We start from the raw sequence: 24802 nt of genomic DNA, 5'->3' as shown, positions 1-24802 counted from the left end.
ACTAGTGCAACTTATCAATGGTAAGAATACCATGCCATTCTTTATCAACAGTAATTACCTCCACAGGAGAATACACAGCCAGCACCGTTTTGAGATGGGGCCACAATGAATAATTTTTAACTTGCCATCACAATTAGGCAAAGATAACGATTACTGTGTGGACGTTTTAAGAAAACCATTCAAAACAACACAGATAACTGCGAACTAAAAGTAAAGAACTAAAATTCAAAAGCAGAGCCCAATCAATTCCTTCTGCAACCTATCCTTCCCTTACTCAGGTCCTTCCTCCGGCGCTGGCTGGCCTGGCCTCCCGAGCTGCGGGAGGTGCAGCGATCCGGACCAGAAAGCCTCACAAACCAACGCGCCAGCTCCGCTTTTCCAGAGATTTTTGGGCACCGCCCCTCTGTCCCACCCCTCCCACTCAGCATGGCCCCGCCCCTCCACCTCAGCCCCGCCCACCACGCCTAGCCCCGCCCCCTCGTGCTTTCTGTGTACTTCCACCCTGCGGCCGAGTGTGACGAGCCGGGCGGCTTGGTCTGTTGCGCACGCCCGGGCTGCGGGAGGCTCGCTGGAGGTAATGGAGCGCGAGCTTCGGCGGGCTCCTTCCCGGAAGCGGAAACTCGGGGGGCGGGTCAAGGAGGAGTGGAAGCCGGTGGCGGTTAATTCCTTTTGCCGTGCGGCCTCGCTTTCCTCGGTCTGGGCTTCTGTGAGGCTGCGAGAGATGGTCAGGTCCGGATCTCGGCCGGGCCAGGTGAGGGCTGCGGACTGAGGGGTCCATTGTGGAGGGTGGCGAGGGACTGATGGGAGTGTTCCGGCCGGGAGAACAAAATAAAGGCGGCTGCACTGGAAGGGGACGGAGGAGTGGCCGAGAGTCCTCGCTGCTGACAGCCCTGCGTCCGTGGAGGACCATTCTGTCGAGGTCGTCCTGATGGGGCTCAGGCTTCGGTGTCGGGCCCGTTGGCGCCCCAGCCCTCGCCGCTGGTCGAGTGACTTCCCCTCTCCTTGCTTCATCACCTCCTCGCGTCAGAACCAGCTTCTCTGTTTTCCAGCCAGTGCTGCTGTTAGCTCATCTTCTAACCCTATTGCTGGTACCTTCTGAAAAGTCTCCCAGTTAGTGTCTCTTCTTTAGTGTTACTCCTCAATTGCAATTTCCTCGATGCAGCAAAATGATTATGCTTAAAATCCGACGTAAGCACGCGTCTCTTGCAAGGTAAATTCTTTGGCCAGGCAACTGCGCCTTCTTTAGCCTTTTCAGCTCCTTCTCCCAGTCCAGTCCTCTCCAGCACTACTTACCCATTTGTGCTGTAACACTACGTGCACGGTGCCCTTTCCTGCTTCCTGCAGGAAGGCGCCCTGCTCCTCCTAGAAGCCCTTCAAAGCCTGACATCCTCACATTCACCCTCCTGATCCTCCGCTGGAGGGCCATCTCAGAACCTGCCTGAGATTCTGACATCTCCATTTTCACTCTGGAGATGTTGCTAGTCCACCTCCACTCCTATTTTATCTCTATCTTGGAGGTCTGGGACAGCACCTGGCATGTCGAATATTTTTCAGGGGTTGAATCAGGTATTCCTCACACTGACCTCCCTGCCCCATTTATAATAACCTTTCCTTAAATATATAGAACATTTAATTTTTTTTTGGTCTTTATTTATCACAACATACCTGAGGTTTTGTTTTCCCCATTAATGTAACTCATCCTTTTATTTTTTTCAAGACCTGGCTTGACACTTCCTTTCTTTAAGAACAGTTCCAGACTAGCCTCACCCTTATAAATTTTTAAAATATTTAATGAACCAAGAACATGTGCATTCATCAAGGAAGAAAAACATGGCTTTTGTAATCACAGTTAATAGATTCAGAGTCCAGTTCTACCACTGTGGTAATGACAGTACAAAATACTTTGCTTTTCTGATCCTCTTGTCCCTTTACTGTTACATAGGCATAAATAGGTATAAAATTCTGTCTGAAAATATTGGGATCAAATAAGAGATACTAGAGATATCAGTATAAAATATTTACAACCAAATTGACATAGATGTACAACAAAATTTAGTTCAAAACCTTCAAAAACCTGGATCACTATCATCCTAATAATAATGGCTAACATTAGTGATTGTTATGTGGCAGTTACTACTATAGGTACTTTCATATATTAGATGTAATAACTCATTCACTCTTCAAAATAGCCTTAATGAGATAGTTATTATCTTAGCATCTGGGTACTGACAGGTGAGGTGTTCAAATAACTTCCCAACTAAGTAGTTAGCCAGCTGGTTAACAGTCAAAACAGGGTTCAGACTCACATAGCTAGTGCCAGAGTTCAGTCTTTCAAACATCACACTACCCTTAGTAGTTGTATGATTAAGCCACATTTCTCAATTTTAGATTCACATGTCATAGAAATGACAGTTTATTGAGTGTGGATTAAGTGAAAATGAAAGGTTTTATAAACTGCATCATTCTAAAAAGATGATGTTAACATGTACCTGGTAGGAAAGAAGACTATTAAAATGTTTGTGTTCTCAAGTAGACGTTTAAGGAAAACTAGTGGAGGTAAATCAAACTATTGAAGGGGCTCCCACTGAGTTTACTCAATTTGGGGCAGTTTAAGTATCAAAATAAATAATGGCAATGGATCATAGTTCATTGAGTGAAACAGGAGTCAAGAGTGCACACTAAACAAATGGACAAGGAAGAAGGAAAAGTGTTTCCCTAATTCTTTCTACATTTATTAGCTGCATACCAGCTAGTAAAGGTGGAAGGAATGATGTAGTTCAAAAATCTCCATTTGAAAACTGACTCAAGCAAGAACTACCATGAATGGATATTGAAATAACTGGGTGAAAGTTTGGTGATTAGGATGTCTGCATAGTGTCAAAGATTGTCCCCACAAAATCTTTTAATAATTACAAAGATAAAAACAGTAGCCTTACAATGAAGAACTTGGCAGGTATCACCTTAAATAATCAGTCCAGATCAACAGTAATAAGGCAAACTAGTGTCATGTGTCTACATATACTGTATTGAGGATAACAACATGATTTTGTTGTATTCCTGGTAAGGATGCATAACCTGAATCTGATCATGAAGAATCATCAGAGACATCTAAGTATACAGAGAGACATTCTACAAAATAACTGGCCTCTACTCTTTATATAAGATTATAAAAGACAATGAACAACAGCCGAAGGAATTATTCCAAATTAAAGATTTAAGAGCTGTGATATCTTAATGCAGTGTGTGATCCTGGATTAGACATGGACCAGTTTTTCCTATAAAGGACAGTTTTGGTATAACTGGCAAAATGTGAATATATCAAAGTTAATTTCTTGATTTTTATTATATTAGAGAGTGGCTTCATTAAGACCATTTAGGTGCCAAGCATGGTGGCGCATGCCTGTAATCCCAGCACTAAGGAGGCTGAGTCAGAAGGACCAGAAGGTTCAAGACCAACCTGAATGCCATAGTGAGACCCTGTCTCAAAAAGACAAAAAAGACCAAAAAGAACATTTAGGATATTAAGTCTGCAGCATACTCTGAAATACTTCATACAAAAAATAATGCTGTGGACATAGAGAATATAACAAATACAAAATGTCAAAAGTTGTGGGATCAGCTGGAACATACAGGCTTTCTTTGTACTATTATTTTACAATAAATTCTTTTTTTTTTTTTTTTTTTCCTGGTACCAAGATTGAACTCAGGACCTTGCACTTGCCAGGCAGGCACTTATGCCACTGAGCTATATCCCTAGGCCAATAAAATATTTTTTAAATTGGGAGGAAATATTCCAATATGATAGTTACTCGTTTTCAGGGTACTTTTATCAAGGGTAATTATCTTTGTCAGGTTTTTCTATAATTGTGTGTGTGTGTGTGTGTGTGTGTGTGTATATATAGTATGTAGGTAATCTTACAGTGATACAATGTATCTTGGACAGTGTAATTTTTTTCTTAATTTTGAAAGGCAGTAAGGTTTGTAGTTCGTTTTGGATTTGATCTGGCATGTACAGCACTGTGATTTAGGTTTTTAGTACAATTCCAGCCAGGATACCAACATAGATACAACAAAAGAGAAGAAAGTGTTTTGTAGAGCCCAGTGGAGCTACATTACATAGCATCTTATTTCATGTGATGCTGATTCTCACTACTGGCTTTTTGACTCCATCAGATTCTGTGATATCCAACAAAATGTAACTCTTAGCAGCAAAGTTTTTAGAAATGTATTCTTAGTAGCATTATTAGAGGGAGGAGTGCATCTTTAAGCATCTTTAAGCAATTAATACAATATTATATAACTTCAGCAAGTTTGGTAGTTAACTGCTCAAAGCTCTCTTGGGTTGAAAATTGTAAACATGTCAAGATAAACCACAAAACTGCCAACAATGACTATATCTAGAAGGTGGAATGAGGGGAGAATTAGGGGCTTTGGTATCTTAAAATTATATTTTGAATGGAGATTATATTTATCTGATACTAAATCATTAAATGATAAAAAGATACAGCATAGGAAGTTTCTCTTCCTACCCTATCTCCCAGATACTGTTTTCCTCCCCAGAAGCAACTATAATTAACTGTTTCTTGCATAACTCCCAAGTTATTAGATGAATGTAAAAGGAAATGCATATTTTTTCCTTTCTTACATAAAAGATAGCCCACCTATTTTACTTTTAGAATGAACACTCTTCTAAAAGCATTGCTATCTGAGTTTTGAGTCTAGATGACTGAAAAAATGAGATGTAGCTTAAGAATAGGTTGTTTTTTTTTTTTTAATGTGCTGGTCTCGTTGCATTTTATAAAAACATGGATAAATGGAGCCAGTTATGAAATCTTATGACTTGAATTTTCCTGTATGTTTCAAAGAATTTGGAAAATGTAGAACATGTTTAGGGATTGAATATAGTTAACACTTAACTATAGTAGGCTTGTAATGATATCACAATTTTCTTTTGAGCCTAAATAGGAACAAATATATGTGTTACTTGCTCATATTTTATATAGAACAAATTTATTCTACAAGAATTAAATTACAGGCTGCTGGGGTATAGCTCAGAGGCAGAGCACTTGCCTAGCATATGAGAGACTCTGGGTCCTCAAAAAAAAAGGAATTAAATTATAATAGTCGATTTTAAGGCTGTATCTAATTTATTAAGAAATGAATAACATACCACATACATACAATTGAAATTATTCAGCCTTACAAGGGAAGGAATATTTTGATCCATATATTACAACATGCATGAAGCTCAAAGATACGCTAAGTGAAATAAGCTAGCCAACAAAAAGACAAGTACTGTATTATTACACCTGTATGAGGTCCCTAGTGTAAAATTTATAGAAAGTAAAAGAGGCAAGAGGGAATGGGGATGAGAACTTTACTGTTTCAGAGTTTTAAGTTTGAGAAGATAAAAAACGTGAATGACATTTCAGGTTTTGTTATGGTAACATATTGAAAATAGAGTAGAAAAATGTTTGTTATGTATACTCTAATGTAATACATTATGTCACAGGTATTGTCTTCAGGCAGGCACCCTGGATCTGCTAAGTTAACAAATGGAAAGAAAGGGTAAGTACTGCAGAGAATGTTTTAGGGGGCTGGAATATGTTTTGCCTACCCCAGCAAACTAAATGGACCTTGTACTTTCACAAGATTAGTGGAGCAGTTTTTCCCTATTTACCCAGGTCAGTCATTTAAGATTTAACAATCTACAGTCTTTGTAATGTTCTGTCCATTTTATATATGGTTAGATATGCTTTCTTTTCTAATTTTTGTTAGAAAAAAAACGACCACTTACTAATATATTTTGAGGAAAAAATACTTTATTTGTAAGGATATTAATCCTGTTTTTTAGGACTCACATAAGAAAAATCTCACGTTTCAATTCAGATTCAAGCTGCCCCATCCATTCTGATTCGGAAAGTCAGGTAAGATTAAACCGAGTAGCTATAATACACACTAATTAGTCTTCATGCAAAAGCATAAGAAGCAGGAAGGAATAAAATGCAAAGGTAAAAGTATTAATTTCCTTAAAGAAGTCTGAAGGCTGTTGCTTTAAAGCATTTTTTAACCAATAATAAGTTGATTGTAAATAAATCTGTGTAAAACTTTATATCTATCTTTCCTCTCTCCCCACTACAGTTTTATATACAAGTATGTTCTAAATTACTTTCTCCTTGCAGACTGAAACTATACAGGGACTTGATGCCTGTGCTGCTTTGCTGCGGGACATTTTGAGAAATGAAGATTCAGGTTTTAGTTTTTTAAATGCTTTTTCACTGTGACCTTTTCTCAAATAGTTTTTTTTTTAAAGTTGATGAATTTTATTTTAATTATTAATAGGTTCAGAAGCAGCATATTCAGAAAACAGATGTAATTCCAGATCTTTAGAAGGCAAAAAATGTGGATCTAAAAAAAAAGGACGTGAAAAATATATTGTTCCTTCAGTAGTTCGCAAAGAAATATGTAAGCATTTTTTCTTTTATTTATTCAAAGATAATTTTTAATTCTGGGCATTTTGAGAAGTTATCAGGGTTACACAGTCATCTTTCATTTTAATTATTTTTATTTAGCTATATGTATGTGCTTGTGCTTTTCTTTCTCTATTCAACTTCTAACTGACTAGTCGTTTTACTTACTGTCACTTTCCGAAGAAGAGTAAAAAGAGACAGTATGTCTGGGTTTGTAGGAGAAAAGGTTCAAACTCTGAATGACCTTTGGGAGGTATGTGAAATTATCTTTATTTCCCTTGCTACTTATTTTCATAGATAATCACAGATTGGTTGAATTTCGGGTATATCCTGATAGATAGTAATTGTTACTAATTATTTTGTACATAATATAGATACCTATCTCCTAATTTGATTCAGAGCTCAACTTGTTGAGCTACATGATTAGTTTACATGGTATGTAAGAAGGTAAAATTCAAGTTTAATAGATAAGGAACGACAGCTTGCCAGTGGCTGCCTGTATATACAGTCCCATGTATTTTACACTCTTGGGTTAAGTTTACAGAGAGTAACTCAGGAGTATAGAACAAACAAGCTTTGTGTATATTGTCTGTCCAAGGCCTGTAGAACAAAATAGTGTAAAATAGAATTGATAAAGTTCACAATAGTAATTCTTTGAGTAACATGTAATTTGTACATATTTATTGGGTGTGGTGTGATATTTCAACACATGTCTGCAGTGTGTAGGGATCACATCAGTACACTGGGAATTCTGAAAGAGATCAAAGAGGCTGAGAAAATGACGGTAGAGCATTTATAAGAGTAGACGTTGTTCCAGTTGACCTGTGTTATGGTTTGTGTCTGGGTGTCCCCCCAAAGCCACATGTGATCATGGGGCAGTAACCAAGACAACCTGAGTTAGGGAACAAGGGAAGGAGAAACAGCTTCCCTTCAGTCCTTCCATCTTGGAGGCCAACATTTTGGCTTCATGCTTGTGGACCTGTATTGTTCAAGAACACAGGCACTAGCTGCAAGTAGCTGCTGAACACTTGAAATATGACCAGTGCAACGAAGGAGCTGACTTTGTACTGTCACTTACTTTTAATATATTTGAAAATTCATACTTAATTCAATTATAAAACTTTTAACTGTAACTTGAGTATGTAAATATACCTTTTCAGATGTTTTCTTATATTTAACTCTAGATCATGTATTTCCGATGACCAGGCAGCATCCAAATTGAGATGTACTTTGAATAAAGTATACACTGGGTTTAAAAGAGTTACTAGAAAAATATCTCAGTTTTGTGTATTATAATTAAAATGTTAATATTTTGGCTAAATTAATTTAAACAAAACATTATGAAAATTTAAGTTTACCTATCTTTTTCACTTTTTGCTTTTTTATATATTTATTTTTTCTTTTTTTTGCGGTACTGGGGATCAAACTCATGACCTTGCACTTGCCAAGCAGGTACTTATGCCACTGAGCTATATCCCCAGCCCCTTCTTTTTCACTTTTTAATGTGGCTACTGGAAATTGTAAATCATATCATGGCTTGCATATATTTCTATTGGACCACATCAGTCTAAACCAGGGGTTGGCATGCTAGAGAAGTTTTTTTTTTTTTGGTCTTTTTTTTTAATTTTAAAGAGAATAGGGCCGGGCATGGTGGCACACGCCTGTGATCCCAGCACTCAGGAGGCTGAGGCAGGAGGATCGTTGTGAGTTCGAGGCCAGCCCGGGCTACAGAGTGAGCTCAAGGCCAGCCTGAACTGCATAGCAAGACCCTGTCTCAAAAAGACAAAAAAAAAGAGAATAGTAAAAAAAAGAACAATAGCAAAATACCCACATCACAGATAAAAACAAAACAAAATAAAAACATTTAAAATGATACAGGGTTTCAAAACAAAATGACAGGAATTAACAGTGGTTGTTATATTACAACCACTGTGGTTGTAATATAACAGTGGTTGTTATATTATTGTTATCTCAGTGAAGTTGCTCAGATTACCAGATGTAAGAATGCAAGATTGATCAAACCATTAAAGAGAATAAAAACATAATAATTAAGAAAACATTAGAGACGATACAGAGTTTCACTAGACAAGATGGCAGGAATTCACCAATGGTGGTTCTATTGCATATTGTTGTCTTCAAATCAGTTGCTCAGATTACCAGATATATACCTGCAAAATTGGTCAGAATATAAAAAAATTTAAGCATTAACTGTTCCTTTCAATATACCATCAGACATCAGCAGTGCAGTTATCCGAGCTATCCTTCTATATACATATATATACATATATATATATATTTTTTTTTTTTGCCTTCCTTTCTCTCTTTTTCTTCTTTCCCTCATCCCAGTTGTTCCTTCCTTTGAGCAATTTCTTGCCCTTTCTTATTATCTATTGTACATTTTGGGTTTTATTTACTCTTTCAGGTGCTTACACGAGGGAAACAATATAATGTTTACACATGTGGGCCCGATTTATTTCACTTATGAGTATGGTCTCTGGTTGTATCCATGTACCTATAAAAGCCTCGAGTTTATCCTTTTTTATAGCTGAGTAATATTCCATTGATAAAAATACCACATCTTTTTTATCCATTCCTCAGTTGATGGGCATTTGGGTTGTTTCCAGCATTTAGCTATGACAAGTTATGCTACTATAAACATAGGTGCACATATATCGCTGTGGCGTGATGTTTTTAATTGTGGGAAAATACCCACAATGGGAATAGCTGAGTTAAGTGGGACTTCTAATCCTAGTTTTGTGAGGAATCTCCACACTGATTTCCATACTGGTTTCACCAGTCTACGCTCCCACCAGCAGTGGAGTAGGGTTCCTTTTTCCCCATAGCCTCTCCAGCGTTTGTTATTGGTTGATTTCTTTTTTTGGTTGATTTCTTGATGATGGCCATTTTTTCTGGGGTGAGATGGAATCTCAGTGTTGTTTTAATTTGCATTTCTTGAATGACTAATGATGTTGAACATTTTTTCATATATTTATTCACCATTACTATTTCTTCATCTGAGAAGTGTGTATTCATCTCAGATGCCCATATTTGGATTGGGTCTTTTGAATTTTGGGGCCTAATTTTTAAAAATTCTTTATATGTTCTAGATAGAAGTCCTTTGTCTGAGAGCAGTTGGCTAAAATTTTTTCCCAGTTCATGGGTTTCCTTTTTACTCTGTTGGTGATTTCTTTTGATGTGCAAAAACTTTTCAATAAGATGAGATCCCAGTTGTTGATTCTTTGAAGTATTTCCCGTGCAGTTTGGTTTTTGTTCATGAACTCTTTGCCTACTCCTATGTCTTCAAGATTTTCACCTACTTTCACCAGTAGATTTAGTGTTTCTGTTTTAATATTTAGATCTTTGATCCATTTTGACTGTAGTTTAGTCCATGGTGATAGACATAGATCTAGTTTTAGTCTTCAGCATGTCGAAAGCCAGTTTTTCCAGCACCATTTATTAAAGAGGCTGTCTTTCTTCCAGTGAACATGTTTGGCCCCTTTGTCAAAGATAAGGTGGCTAAGTGTGTTTGTAGTTGTATCTGCATCTTCTAATCTGTTTCATTGATCTTCAGGTCTGTTTTTTTTGCCAGTACTGTGCTGATTTTATCACAGCAGCTTTGTAGTATAATTTCAAGTCAGGGATTGTGATGCCTCCTGCCTTTCCTTTTGTTGCCCAGGGTTGCTTTTGCTATTCTGGGTCTCTTCTGGTTCCAGATGAATTTTAGGAATGTTTTCTCTAGATCTGTGAGGTACACTAATGGTATTTTAATTGGGATTGCATTGAATCTGTACAATAATTTTGGGAGTGTGGCCATTTTCACAATGGTGGTTTTTCCTATCCATGAACAAGGAATAACTTTGAATTTTCTGAAAATCCTCTTCAATCTCTTTCTTCAGAGTACTGTAATTTTCACTATATAGATCTTTTGCTTCTTTTGTTAGATTGATTCCTAAGTATTTCATTTTTTTAGATGTTGTTATGAAAGGTGTGGTTTCCCTAATTTCTCTCTGAGTCTATTTGTTGTTTATGTACAGGAATGCTATTGATTTTTGAGTGTTGACTTTGTATCTAGCTACACTACTGAATTTGGTTATTAAATCTGTAAGCCTTCCCATGTTTATAGCAGCGCAATCTGTCATAGCTAAATCTATACTCATTAGAGAGATTGGCCTGGGCTGGTGATTTAGCTCAGCAGCAAAGCGCCTGCCTGGCAAGCGCAAGATCGTGAGTTCGGTTCCTGGTACCGGAGAAAAACCAAAAAAAAAAGGAACCTCACTTAGAGAGATTGGCCTATAGTTCCCTTTTTTGGTTGGGTCTTTCTCTGGTTTTGGTAAATCAACCCAAATGCCCATCAACTGAGGAATGGATAAAAAAGATGTGGTATTTCTATACAATAGAGTATTGCTCAGCTATAAGAAAGATAAACTCGAGGCTTTTATAGTTAAATTGATGCAACTAGAGACCATACTCATAAGTGAAATAAGTCAGGCTCACATGTGTAAACATCATATTGTCTCCCTGGTATAAGAACATGAAAGAGTAAATAAAACCCAAAATGTACAATAGATAATAAGAAAGGGCAAGAAATTGCTCAAAGGAAGTAACAACTGGAATGAGGGAAAGAAGAAAAAGTACTAAGGCATTTTATATACATATATATATATGGATTGGTGGCATAACTGTACTACTGGTGTCTGATGATTTGTTGAGGGGTGTAGTTAATGATTAAAAGGGTTTTTTTTATATTTTGATCAATTTTGCATGCTTATATCTGGTAATCTGTGTAAGTTCTGTGATGACAACAATTTGCAGTATAACAACCATGGTGAATTCCTATAATCTTGTCTAGTGAAACTATGTATTGTCTCTAATGTTCTTTTAAATTATTATTATTCCCTTTAAAGATTTGATCAATCTTCTATTCTTACATCTGGTAATCTGAGCAACTTCATTGAAGATAACAATATGTAATATAACAATCACTGTTAATCTTTATCATTGGGTTTGAAACCCCATATCATTTTTAATGTCCTTGCTTTGTTTTGTTTGTACTTTGCTATTGTTCTTTTTTTGTACTATTTTCTTTAAAATAAAAAAAAGAAGAAAGAATGAGAAACCAAGACAAAATAATCTATAAGCCTTTTGGTGGAGTTTTTGTCATCTTCTATGTAGAGTATCATGTCATCTGCGAATAATGACAATTTCACTTCTTCCTTTCATATCCTTATTCCTTTTATTTTGCTCTCTTGTCTAATTGATCTGGCTAATGCGTCCAGAACTATATTGAATAAGAGTGGTGACAGTGGACATTCTTGTCTTGTTCCTGATTTTAAAGTGAAAGCTTTTAATTTTTGACCATTTAGTATAATGTTAGCCATTGGTTTGTCATAGATGGCTTTGATCAGATTGAAGTAAAGACCATCTATTCCTATTTTCTGTAGGGTTTTTATCATGAATGAGTGTTGGACTTTATAGAAAGCTCTTTCTGCATCAGTTGAGATGTTTATGTGATTTTTGTCTTTGTCTCTATTGATATGGGTGTATTGCATTAATTGGTTTGTGTACACTGAACCATCCCTGCATTCCTAGGATGAATCCCAGTTGGTCATGGTGTATAATCTTCTTGATGATTTGTTGCATTCTGTTTGCTAGTATTTTATTGAGAATTTTTGCATCTATACTCATTAGAGAGATTGGCCTATAGTTCTCTTTTTTGGTTGGGTCTTTCTGTGGTTTTGGTATCAGGATAATACTTGTCTCCAGAAATGAGTTGGGGAGAACTCCTTCCCTTTCAATTTCATTAAAGAGTTTGAGAAGAATTGGCGTTAAATCTTCTTTGAATATCTTGTAGAATTCAGCTGTGAATCCATCAGGACCTGGGCTTTTCTTTGTTGGCAAGTTTTTTATTACATTTTCAATTTTGCTTGCTGATACTGAGTTATTCAGGATTTTTATATCTTCTTTATTCAGCTTTGGTTTTTTTGGTCTTTTTGAGATAAGATGTCACTATCCAGTTCAGGCTGGCTTTGAACTCCCTTTGTAGCCCAGGCTGGCCTTGACTTTGCAGTGATCCTCCTGCCTCAGCCTCCCAAATACAGGGACTATAGGTGTGTGCCACCACACCTGGCTGACCAGTTTTATAAATAATACTTACTTTGTAAATAAAGCTTTATTGGAACACAGCCCTTCTGTTTATTCATTTACTTTCTATGGCTGCTTTTGTGCTTTATGGTAGAGTTGAGTAGTTGTGACAGACCCCATCTGGTCTACTAAGCCTAAATATTGACTCTCTGGCCTTTTAAGAATGTATGTGCTTCATTCTTGTCTTAACTCTTTACACAGAGGCCTCTCTGTAGGGAACCCATGAAACAAAGAAAGGAGTGATAGCCCCTGTTCCTTTAGTCTCCAAGGTGGTCTTCCACAAGGACTGCTCATTTGGGTTACATGGGGCTGACCATGGTGTCATGATAGCAGCTTTTGTATTCTGACTTCTTTCAGGCTTCTAACAAGACAAAGATGACAATACTCAAGTTAAAATAATTCAAGCCAGGCATAGTAACACATGCCTATAATCCTGGCATCTGGGAGGTTGAGGCAGGAGGATCGCTATGAGTTCAAGGCCAGCCTGAACAGCATAGCAAAACCCTGTCTCTAAAAGACAAAAAGAAAAAATTCAAAGAGGGAAGACCAAAAGGAGTTGCACTAGCTAGTGCTAACATCAGCACAGAGCTCTTACCAACTCTAGGTCTCAAGGGATTAAAAGGGAACAAAGTTACTGACTCTCAAAGGTATTTTATAGAGTAGGCTGCCTTAAAAAGAGCAGGGAGCTACATTAGAGGGACAGCGCCAGCCCAAGGTGGCCTTACTTTATACTTCTTCATTTATGTGCCTAATCTTAAATCCAGCATTGGCTCTCCTGATGTGTATCAGGTCTGGGATTTGATTTCTAGCCTTATAAGCTAAATTGTGTCATGGATACCGGCAGAAGACACAGGATTCTGGGGTCAAAGACAGGTCTTTAGTTCTCACAGCAAGGCAAGCAGCTTATGTATCACCACATTTGCACTGGTTCTCCCTGGTCCTCAGTTCCACTGAGATTATGTGATGTCCAGACACAGGTTTCACATGCTTTAAGTTTAGGCAGCAGCTAAAGAACCCTGAGCTTGGGGAATCTGCCACTTCCTTAGTAAACAGTAAACAAGTTTTTACATGGGAAGCACTACCTTATGTCTCAAGGTTGCTGACACAAGCACAACCTTGCAGAATGCCCTGGGCTTAGGTCAAAGCCTTGCTTTCTTGACATAGGAAGACATGTAGGAGCGAGAGACCCACGGAGGACCACCTTTTAACAGTGGGATCCGTACAGACCAGTATGCCTGGGAAAGCAGAGTAGAGACCAGTAGAGGGTGGGTGTGGCAGATGAGAGATGCCTGGCATTCTTGGTTCCTAGCCTTAAATTTTTATTTGAATTCAAGTCAAATCAGGAGTTGTGGCCTGTGATCAAGACACTGCCCTTCCCCCATACTTTGATCTTCAGAGGAAATCTCTAATTCCATAGGACAGTGTTCTTTTTTTTTTTTTTTTTTTTTTGGTTTTTCTCCGGTACCAGGAACCGAACTCACGACCTTGCGCTTGCCAGGCAGGCGCTTTGCCGCTGAGCTAAATCCCCAGCCCTAGGACAGTGTTCTTTAGGGTTGTGAAATTAGAAAACTGTGGTGAGTTCTCATTGACTTATATACTCCTAACATTGCCTCATTAGAAGAAACCTTCTTCTAACTGTAGGATTATCTAGAAAAGAACACCTTTTCTTTGTTTATGGGGGTGGAGTAGATGTTGACTGCTGTAAACCAATTTTTGCTCTGTTCTCTCAATTCTCAGCAAAATGCAGAAATTGTGCTAGGCACTTGCTTTTCCTTCTCTCTGCTAGTGAGATAATCATAAATAGAACTTTAAGGAATCAATTGCAGCATGTTTCTTAGTATCTCACTACCATTTTAATATCAGCACACACACCATCCTGCTATTTTTTAACTATCTAAGGCACAACCCCCATAGGTACTTTTGACTGAGTACTATCTGATGATTTAGTGTCTGTGGAGTCAAGGAAGCCCACCTTGATGCATTATATGAGTAAAGAGGCAGAGGCAGTTCCAGAAATGTATTGAGCTTAAGAGGGCGCTTCTGACTTTAAGATATGTGTTTGGTTTTTTTTGTTTTGCTTTCTGATCGGGTTTTTCTATGTTGTCCAGGCTGGCCTTGAACTCAGGATTCTATTTCTTCAGCCTTCTAAGCCTAGGACTACAGGCCAGCACCACCAGGCCTTAAACAAAGATAAGCAATTTTTATTAGTAGTCATAAGACCCTGGGTTCAATCTCAGTACCACTACAAAAATATACAGTTTTTAGATTTGATAACTGTATTACTTTCATAATTTTGATTTTAATAACATATACAGATAATCTTCAATTTATGCTGGTGTAGTGTTCCCCCTAAACCCACCAGCAATGGAAAATCTCTGAAATTGAAAAAAATTCATGTAATCTACCGAACATCATGGTTTAGCAACACCATCTGTTTATCCTCATGGCTGTATAGTTTGCCTGGGAGCTGCATCATGAGAGAATGTGATACAGCTTCATCAGTAGCCCAGGAAAGAAAAATTCAAACTGAAGCATGACTTTTACTGAAGGCCTATTGCATTACACCATTGTAAAGTCAAAAAATCTTCAGTTGAACCAGATTCAGTGGCAGGTACCAGTAATCCCAGCACTCAGGAGGATAACACAGAAGGGTTGCTTGAGTCCCAGACTTTGAGACCAGCTGGGGCAACATAATGAGACTGTATCTCAGAAAAAAAAAAGTAAATTGAACCATTGTGAGTTGAGAATGATCTGTGTACATGCCTGGCTACTCTCAACTTGGTAAATAAACCACAACAGGCAGAATTCTTTGAGTATTGATTGCCCCCATTAAGGCCAGGTAGTCTTACGTATTTTGAATTATAACAGGTATCAGTGGCTCTTACCTACATTAGATGTTTATTCAATATTTGGGTAGCAGGACTTACCTATCACACAGTGCTTATACATCTAAGGAATAGTTAGTGCTTGTGTAAAGCAGGTAGGATTCATGGACTGAAAGGTTTTCATGGACTGAATAAATGAATGGTCCCTTTCGTAAATTCTAACCACACCTAACACCAGGTAATCATATTGCCATCTTGATCTTTCAGGTACAACTTTCATGGAAGGTACCTTGGTGTCATTAATAAGAGCAAGAGCATATACTTCATTTGTGTTTGTGTAGGAACAGGCCCATTTTTTGTCAGTTTGGTTTTTTTAAATTATATAATAGTAATATAAGTGCAATTTTTCTTGTATATCCATTTGTGGTTTATCAACTTATCTTGGATTATTTGCTTTATGTGACTATACTTTTAGTACAAATCTTCAATATTATCAGCAGAGGCTCATTCAGAGTGAGTTTAGAAGTCAGCAAAATAAGCTATTTTAATTCAGAGGCTTTGACTTTCAAGAAATATGTTTGTAGCTTACTGATTTGTGTCAGATGAGGACATCTGCTGGCAGAGGCATCATACTGTATGTGGCTCAGCTTGATGGGAGACTGAAACTGCCTTGTAAAGAAGGTGGATGAGAGCCAAAGCCTGGGACCCGTGAGAGTGAGGCCTGAGAATTCCTGAGACTAGATAATTCTTATCTCCAGGGACCAAAGGAAATCCAAGGACAGAAGAGAGTCGAGAATCGAGAGGAAAGGATGTCCAGTGTGCCGGACAGCCATGGGCTATGCTCTCCCCCTCCATCATTTTAGGTTTCAGAGTTAAAATATTTTAGAGGCTATTTTTCTGCTTGATTTATTATGAAATTGTGTGTCCAATAAAAAATAATATTTGCCTTACAGAAATACTTTAACCAGTTTTGTTGTAGCTCATCCATTGAAGTAGTGAAGGTAACTATTATTGTTTTTTGGTTTTAATCACCTTTGAGGGAACATGTTCAGAGGGATATTATTATCGAGAGCAAGACTTGTGAATATGAAATATTTATTTGTCTGTCTTTAAGAGTTTGCAGCTACTTTGGTGTATAACATTTATTAAATTTTTATTGTGTACCATACATTGATCTAAGAACTTTGCAAATGTATATACTTCTCATAATAACCTTATGCAGCATGTTTTTAAAAATCATCTTTCTAATGAGAAAGAAGAAGTCAAGAAAGCTTAAGTTTACTCAACTAGTAAGTAACCATTGTGGTATATATCTTTTAATAGGCATAAACACTCATTTGTTAGGTGTATTCATGGGAGTAGAATTGTGCCATGGAATGTGTGTGTGTGTGTATGTGTATATTTTTGGCTTAAGTATTACTATATGCTGTATATTTTTCTAAATTTTTTTTGTACTCTGATAACCTGTGATCTACCAGGACACTCTCATTTCTATTAATAGTGTTCAGCAAATATCTGAAGAGGGGATCTTATTAGATAGGGAAATAGAATTTAGATTTTTTTTTATATCAATCTACTGGGTAGTTCTGTGTAGAAAACTTTGCTTTTCGCTTATTAGTTTATTAATACTAGGTTTCTACTTCATACATTGGCTAGTGAGAGAAAATGAAGCGCAAGATACAGTCTACCTAGAGAAGCTTATAGTTTAGTTAGAGAAGTGGACAAAAAATAAAGCCACATAGGTAATAGGTCAGTGGTATGTGATTTAAATAGACAATAACTGCTCTAGAATGGTGAAGGGCAGCACTAGTTTGGGATGGAAAAGGCTTGTGAGTGAGGGAAAGGCTGATGAGCCTTGGGGAATAGGTAAGAAGGAATTGGCAGGAATAGTTCATCACGAGCAACCGTACAGGAAGGGGAGAAAGGCTTATTGGGTTTCTGAACTGGCCAGCTGGAATGCATGTTTTGAGTTGAAGGTGAGGGGAAGATAGTTGGCAGAGTAAGTTGTGGTCAAACTCTGGAAAATTTTAAATGCTAGGTTAAGATTTTTTTTTGAAAGCCCTATTTATAGATTAAATTTTCTTACTGGTTGATCTCAAAGCTCTTTTATTTTTAATTGCCAAAGCATCATAATACTTATAGTCTTCTGTCTTTCCTGTTCTATTTTTCCCGGAGAGCAAGAATTGGACAAGGGGCCAAGTAACTTCACTGGACATAAATACCCCAAGGGAAAACACAATACTCCAAGACAGGCGTCATAATTGAAGAAGAGACTTTACAAATAGCACTTAGTAGAGATTTCTGAGATTGGCATAGATGATTTTGACTAGGGAAACTTAGCTCATTAAACTATGTTTAAGAATTTGGAGTGATTTTCTTTAGGGAATAAGAGCAGTAAGGCCCTTCTATGAAGTATATGATGAACTATACTTCTGAGAGTTTTTCCTCTGATAAGCTCTTATGCTGAAAGTTTTAAAAGAATCATATTTCAAGAACTTGTTTTCCTTCTTTCACAGTATCTTTGGATAATAAGAAACAGATACCTAGTGAAGTTTCTGCTGGAAGTGAAAGGGACACATCAGACGCAGCACAGAATTGGTCATTACAAGATCATTATAGAATGTATTCACCAATAATATACCAAGCTCTCTGTGAGCATGTGCAGACTCAGATGTCACTGATGAATAACTTGGCGTCCAAGAAAGGCCCCAATGGTATTCCTTCTGTACCTTGCCAGACTGTATCTGATTCTGGTTAGTACAAGTGATGTTTTTAAAAGCTTGAATATAAGCTGTAATTAAAGTGCTTTGCTGCTGTATAAGCAATATGAGATGTGAATGATTTTTTTTCCCTCTTATCTTTTAGAATTTCAGGCCACACCACACTCTGATTCTGGCTGTTGTATTTCCACCCCAGTCTGGTCACCTCAGCGGCCACCCTGCCGTCCAGCGGTTCATTCTGTGGGTGCAGTTTGTATGCTATACAAGTTTGCTTATAGAAATTGTCATCTTTGGAGTAAATATTGAATTTGCTGATTGAATCAGTGCACTAGGAGACAAGACCAATTTTTTAAAGTTTTTTTTAATTAGAAAAGTTTTATCTATTTTTTAAAAATCAATAAGGAAAAAGAGGGGAAGAGATCAGTATAATAAAAAAATCAGCTATATCTACCACCCACGCACTGATATAGTGTTTCTAGTCACTTAATTATGGGTATAGATTTCATTTTCTGTTTATTTGTTAAGCTTGCTTTCTTTTAAAAGTACAGTTATATTTAGATTTTATAAAGTTTTATATGCTGCTTTTTTGCTTGAGGTGTTATTATACGTATATTTTTCTTAATGTGTATCTTTTATGATGAAGTAGTTAATGCTATATTTTTGGATATACCATAGGCTGTATAACTACTTCTTTATGGTTAGATATTTAAATAAAAGCCTGCTTTTATTCCCTTAACATTTCTTTAAGTGTATTTTTGCAAAAACTTTTTGTATGTTTAAGCTGATTTTCTTACAGTACAGTTTCCCAAAGTGGAAGTATTTCAGTCCAAAAGTAGACTTACCTCTGATGCCTTTAAAGTATGTGTGGTATTTGTAAACAATCTATTTTAGGCAATGTTGCCATTTGCAGAGTGATCTAATTATGTTTTAAAAAACTAGCATCTTTACTATGGAGGGAGAAATCCTACTTCCTTTGAGGCTGAAAATATCAGTTTCTAATATTAGAAAGTTATTTTATAATATTTATGGTTCTAGTTTGTTATAGTTAATGCCTACAAGTGAGTGCTTGTACTTTTGAAGGCTTATTTTTTCCCTTTGCTTTAGGAAATTCAAACTGATGGTGGTAACCAGTTTGCATCTCAAGGTAAAACAGTGCCTGTGAACGATCTTAATGTTCCAAGAAGCTCATTCAGTGCCAGTCCTGGAGTTGCATGTGGCCTGCCCCAAACTGACAAAGCAGCTGTTCCCACATTTCAGCAGCTGAGTCTTGCTAATTGGATTCTGCCACAACAAGGAGTCTGTAAGGAAGCAGACTTACCAAAGTGTCTTCAAACTCGTATGACTTTGTTTCAATCTCTTGGAAATGAAACTGTCCCAGCCAGTAAGATACATGGTAGCCCAACTCGGCTGCAGTCAGCTTTCTTGACCTCTAATGAAGAAAGATGTGCCAAAGAACAAATTGCAGAGGCCACAAATGAAGGAAACTGTTTAAACATGCATGTGCAAGATGCAAAAATAGTGCAGCATGTACAGAAGGCAAAAAATGTGAACCAGGCTGCCGAACAAGTTAGAACTGTAAAGTATTTGCTGAGAGAGCTCAAGGCCCTGGTAGCAGAACAAGGTAGATGAGTACTTTCTTTATAATTTCCTGTAGCATGTTGTTATGCTAAGTAGCAGTGTCATATTGTTTGTCATTCACATTTAGAATAATTGCCATGGAGTTGGTGGTGTTTTCAGTGGATCTGTGCTTTGAGCTAATAAGGAAATGAGGCCTGTTTGTTGAATTCTTAGTTTTAGATTTGGGTCCTTTCTTGAAATATATTGAGGAACGGCAAGCATTCAGTCTTTGCTTGCAAGTGTGCATTCACTCTGCCTGATACAACAGATCTTAGGAAGATGCAGTCAGGAGAATCTGCAGAGGTATAACTAGAATTGTTAGAAGACACCCTAAAACAGAATGATTATTTTTCCTATTTAAAAAAGATGTGGGAAACTAGGTGTGGTGGCGCACACCTATGAACCCCACAGTCTGAGAGGCTGAGGCAGGGGGCTCACATGTTCAAGCCCAGCCTGGGACACTTAGCCAGGCCCTGTCTCAATAAAAAGGGTGAAGGATATAGCTCAGTGTAAAGGCCCTAGATTCAATTCCCAGTAACACACACCGAAAGATACAGGGCTGAGAGTGTGGCTCAGTGGTAGAGTGCTTGCCTAATATGCACAAGGTCCTAGATTCTGTCCCCAGCACCATGAAATAGAATAACATAAAATACAATAGATACCTACTCTTCTGTTCTTTGACAAATCTCATATTGAGGAGTAACCCAAACCTTTTAGTGCACTTTTTGGTTTATCTTTAGGATTTTTCTCTTAAATCAAGGAAAATGTCTATGAATACAAATGCATTAATTTGTTTTCACTATATTCTGAAGTAATGCTTTTGCTTGGAATGAGTTACAAATTTGTCATCTTGGAAAATAGTAATTGATTGTGGAAGCACTAACTGAATACCTAACATTTGCAAACAGATACCAAAAAAATGCTAAAATGCTGTAGGAATATAGTGCCATTAAGCACATGTTTAGTGTATTAAAATCGCTGTTTTCACACCTTCAGATTATGATTATTCCCTTTACCAAATATTCAATGAGGACAATAATAGTAGTAGTAGTAGCAATAGTAGCTATCACTTACTGAACATTTACCATGTGCCCAGCTGTATTTTCTATGAATTATTTAATCTTAACCTCAACCGTATAAGGTACTATTTAATGCTTTCATTTTATAGACGAGGACATTTAGGATTGGAGAAAAGTATCTCATTTAATTTTCTCAGCAGCCTAATGAGATATTATGTCCATTTAACCATCAAGAAATGCAGGCTTTAAGAATTAAATAAGTAAATTAAATAATTTAGATGCTAGTCAAAGGACTTAAAACTTCAGATAGAAGGAATAAGTTCAAGAGATCCATTGGACAACATAGTGGCAATAGTTAATAATGTATTGCAGACTACAGACTTTCTAGAATTTCTAAGATAGAATTTTCATCATTCTCACTCTGAAAAATAAGCACGTGAGGTAATATTCATGCTAATCAGCTCCAGCTGGCCAAAGTATATGTATTTTAAAACATGTTATACATGCTAAGTATATGAGTTTTTTAAGTAAATGCTTTAATTTTTTAAAGATTAATTTGTATGCAAAGAGAATCAAATGATTTGACTAAGATTATAGCTCTAGAAAGTGGTATATCCTAATTATCTTATCCCTCTGTATTGAAAGACCATGATTGATAAAGACTGACAGAAAGCGACAGACTGACAGAAGCCTGCTTGGTGTTTGGGTATAGTTGTTCACTATGTGCCTGTGTTTTTCATCAAGATGTTAAAAATATTTGGGAATTTAATAAATTTTTAATTTGAATATACTTTTAATCTCTTTTATATCAATTAATATGTAATTTTAAATATTTTCAGTCCACAGAAAATATGAATAGAAATGAGACAAAAATGAAAGGGCAAAAGTTCTACTATTTGTCTTTTATCTGTATCTGTTTGCCTCCTCCAAAAATATCCACTCTCCACAATAAACAAAAATGGTATTAAGTCTACTTTATAAAATCAAATAATGAAGCCTTATCTTAGCAGATGCCCGCTCAATATTTTGCCAGTTGAATCATCTTTGTGTGTGTTTGTGTGTGTGTCTTTTTGAGACAGGGTCTTGCTATGCAGTCAGGCTGGCCTTGAGTTCACTTTGTAGCCCAGGATGTCTTGAACTCACAATGATCCTCCTGCCTCAGCCTCCTGAGTGCTGGGATTACAGGCATGCGCCACCACTCCAGGCTTTGAATCATTTTAAGTAAACAAATTTTTATGCCATGATCAGAGGCTGTGTTGTAACTGTTAATACTGTAACCAATTATAGGAAACCCTATAGCAATTTAGACCACTATAGTAGACCTTTGGTAAGTATGAACTAGGAGGTATGTGTAAACCATTTTCATACCTGACACAACCAAAACAAATCACTAATATAACAATGCTTTGATTTAAAATTAATCTTTAGTCTACTATCTGTTCTGAGTAAGCAAATACATGTATCAGGAAACAAAAATAGGATTTGTATAATAAAATCATAAATAAATATAATGTATTTATAGCAAGTATGTAATATCTATAGACTTTCTTTTTTAGTAATAATGTTCCAATAGGCTGGTCCAAAACCAATTGGAAATACTGATTTTACTTATTTCTTCTGCCCTTCATAGAGGATTCAGAAATTGAGAGATTGTTAACAGAAGTGGAAGCATGTATAACTGGACTTTTAGCAGTAAGTGGAAACACAGATATTCAAGTTGAAATAGCACTGGCCATGCAACCATTGAGAAGTGAAAATGCTCAGTTACGCAGGTGAGAATTGCTCTTTGAATATTTTTGTCTCTAGACAAAGATGTCCCATAGCTGAACAAAGATGACAGATGTTATATCTAAGCTTTTATAAAGAAAATAGATTTACTGTCTTACTATCTTTCCCATTCTCCAAAGATTTCTAGCATTCTCTAACTCTTCCATTGCATCTTCCTACCAGTGCATATTTTTTCCTGCCTCTTTCACTTCTGTCACTGGCCCATAGTATCTAGACAGGAAAATGAAGTGCCTGAGTGTATTTATCATGTTAGTCTAGGCTTTGCTTCAGAAACAAACTTCTAAATCTCACTGGCATAATACAACAAAAATTTATTTCTCCCTAACTCAAAAATCAACTTGGGCTGTTTTTTATCCCATGATTCATAATTCAGCCTCTTTCCATTTCATGAAGTCACTGTCTCAGTGTTTCCAGGAAAAACTGCATATGTCTACCAGTGGGGCCTTCTTGCGTGCTGGATTTAACACCATGCAAATCTGTCTCATACAGTAACTATACAATGTCAAGTGTAATATTCTCTCAGCACCAACTCCATTGCAGTGTAACAAAAGCACTTGAAATGTGCTTCAATTCTCCACAAAGCAAATTAATAAATAAATTTAATGAATTATTAATTAATAAAGAAAGCTATAGATATTGCAGAGCTTAATAAAGCAGTAGACATTGTATAAGTGTCTTGCTACCACTTAATATTTTGTAAGCTAAACCAAGTGACATGGTCCTCCCTAATATAAGGTTCTGGGACATATAATTTTCTCATACTTCCCACATACCCAGAAAAGAATGGAGAACCTGATGTAGGTAAGCTGTATTAGCTCCACCACACTTAGACATAGGAAAAAACTCATTTAAATTCATAGATTTTTTTTCTTAACTTGTTGGAATTATATTCTTTTTCTTTTTTATTTTGAGGATTGAACTCAGGGCCTTTGGCAAGCACATACCACTGAGCTACCTCCCTTGCCCTTTTACATTTTATTCTGAGACAGCATCTTGCTAAATTTCCCTGACTGGCCTCAAACTTAACAGTTCTCCTGCTCCAGCCTCCCAGGTATCTAGGATTACAGGAGTGTGCTGCCATGGTTGGCTTAGAATTATATTTATAATATGTTTAAGAAAAATATAAACTAAGGATCTATTCTTGAAATACAGGTGAAATCACACACATATTATCAATAATATCTTAGCTTTAAATATTTGAGTTATGACCATCAAGGCCAGTGCTCCAATATGTTTATTAATTTGCTTTGCAGAGAATTGAAGTACATTTCAAGTGCTTTTGCAGCACTGCAGTGGAGTTTGTCCTGAAGGAGTATTACATTTGACACTGTGTAGATATTGTATAAGCTATAGACATTGTATAAGATGGGACTTGTAGGGACCTGCACGTAATTTTTAAGAAACTAGAAAGCCATAAAATAGGATCCTAATTGTAGCTTAAATTTATAGTCTGGAGTAGTTATGGCAAATGTTTTCAAGACTAATGCCCAAAACTCACTTATTTATCACAAAGTGTAACATTGCAATTAAACCTGAATACTGAGATTTTAGTTTAGAAAAAACAACTCATACTTTAACATCTTTTATCTTAAAAGAAAAACAAATAATGTGCATGCCATATGTTCACCACCACTGGTCTCTCTAGAGTCTGTGTAAACATGACACTGAGAAAAATTTACTTGATGAGGATTATTTCTTCAATCATAATTAGCCTAGTGTCTTAGTTACTTTTCCCATTGCTGAGAAAAAATACCCAACACCCAAAGTAAAAGGAGGAAAGATTTATTTTGGTTCACAGTTTGTAGAGGTTTCAGTTCATAGTTGGCTGGCTCCAAGGGAGGATGGCATTGCAGAGGGGCATCAAAGAGGAGAAACAGTTTGTGGCAGGTAGAAGGCAGGAAGGCAGCAAAGTAGCAAGGAAGTGGCAAGTGACAAGCAATGACAGCAGCCCTCTTTCTGTCCCTTATAGTCTATCCAAGCTGCACATCCTTAGGGAGGGTAGCACTCACACCCATGCTGGACCTTCCCATTATCCACATCCCTAACTATGCCAAACCAGTTAGTGGACTAATTTAGTTATACACCCAAATCCCAGAATCACACAATTAACCTCAGCATAACACACTCTAGATCCAGCCACCTCTGAAAATCTCCACCTGTGACCACATGAGGCTTCTGGGGGACATCTAGACACAAGCCATAACATCTATGTGTGTGTATAT

General features: G+C 37.0%; 1 protein-coding gene across 2 annotated transcripts in view; it reads left to right on the top strand.

Annotated features, from left to right (window-relative positions):
- Positions 1 to 527: 527 nt before the first annotated feature.
- Ccdc14 (coiled-coil domain containing 14) overlaps positions 528 to 24802 on the top strand; it is a 52201-nt gene continuing 27926 nt past the window's right edge. Inside the window, exons 1-9 of one of the 2 annotated variants that reach the window (XM_013515232.1) lie at positions 528 to 574; positions 5513 to 5568; positions 5855 to 5927; positions 6183 to 6252; positions 6343 to 6465; positions 17953 to 18189; positions 18302 to 18396; positions 19261 to 19777; positions 22423 to 22564. In XM_013515232.1, coding sequence (XP_013370686.1) covers positions 18057 to 18189; positions 18302 to 18396; positions 19261 to 19777; positions 22423 to 22564 — 887 coding nt within the window. In that variant the 5' untranslated portion in view covers positions 528 to 574; positions 5513 to 5568; positions 5855 to 5927; ... (1 more) ...; positions 6343 to 6465; positions 17953 to 18056. The other variant, XM_005386532.2, reaches the window with a different exon arrangement.

The sequence above is a fragment of the Chinchilla lanigera genome, unplaced genomic scaffold (genome assembly GCF_000276665.1).
Source record: "Chinchilla lanigera isolate Chin_1 unplaced genomic scaffold, ChiLan1.0 scaffold00026, whole genome shotgun sequence".
Lineage (NCBI taxonomy): Eukaryota > Metazoa > Chordata > Mammalia > Rodentia > Chinchillidae > Chinchilla > Chinchilla lanigera.
The sequence above is the reverse complement of the archived record's forward strand: the minus strand, read 5'-3'. Positions and strand labels throughout refer to the sequence as shown.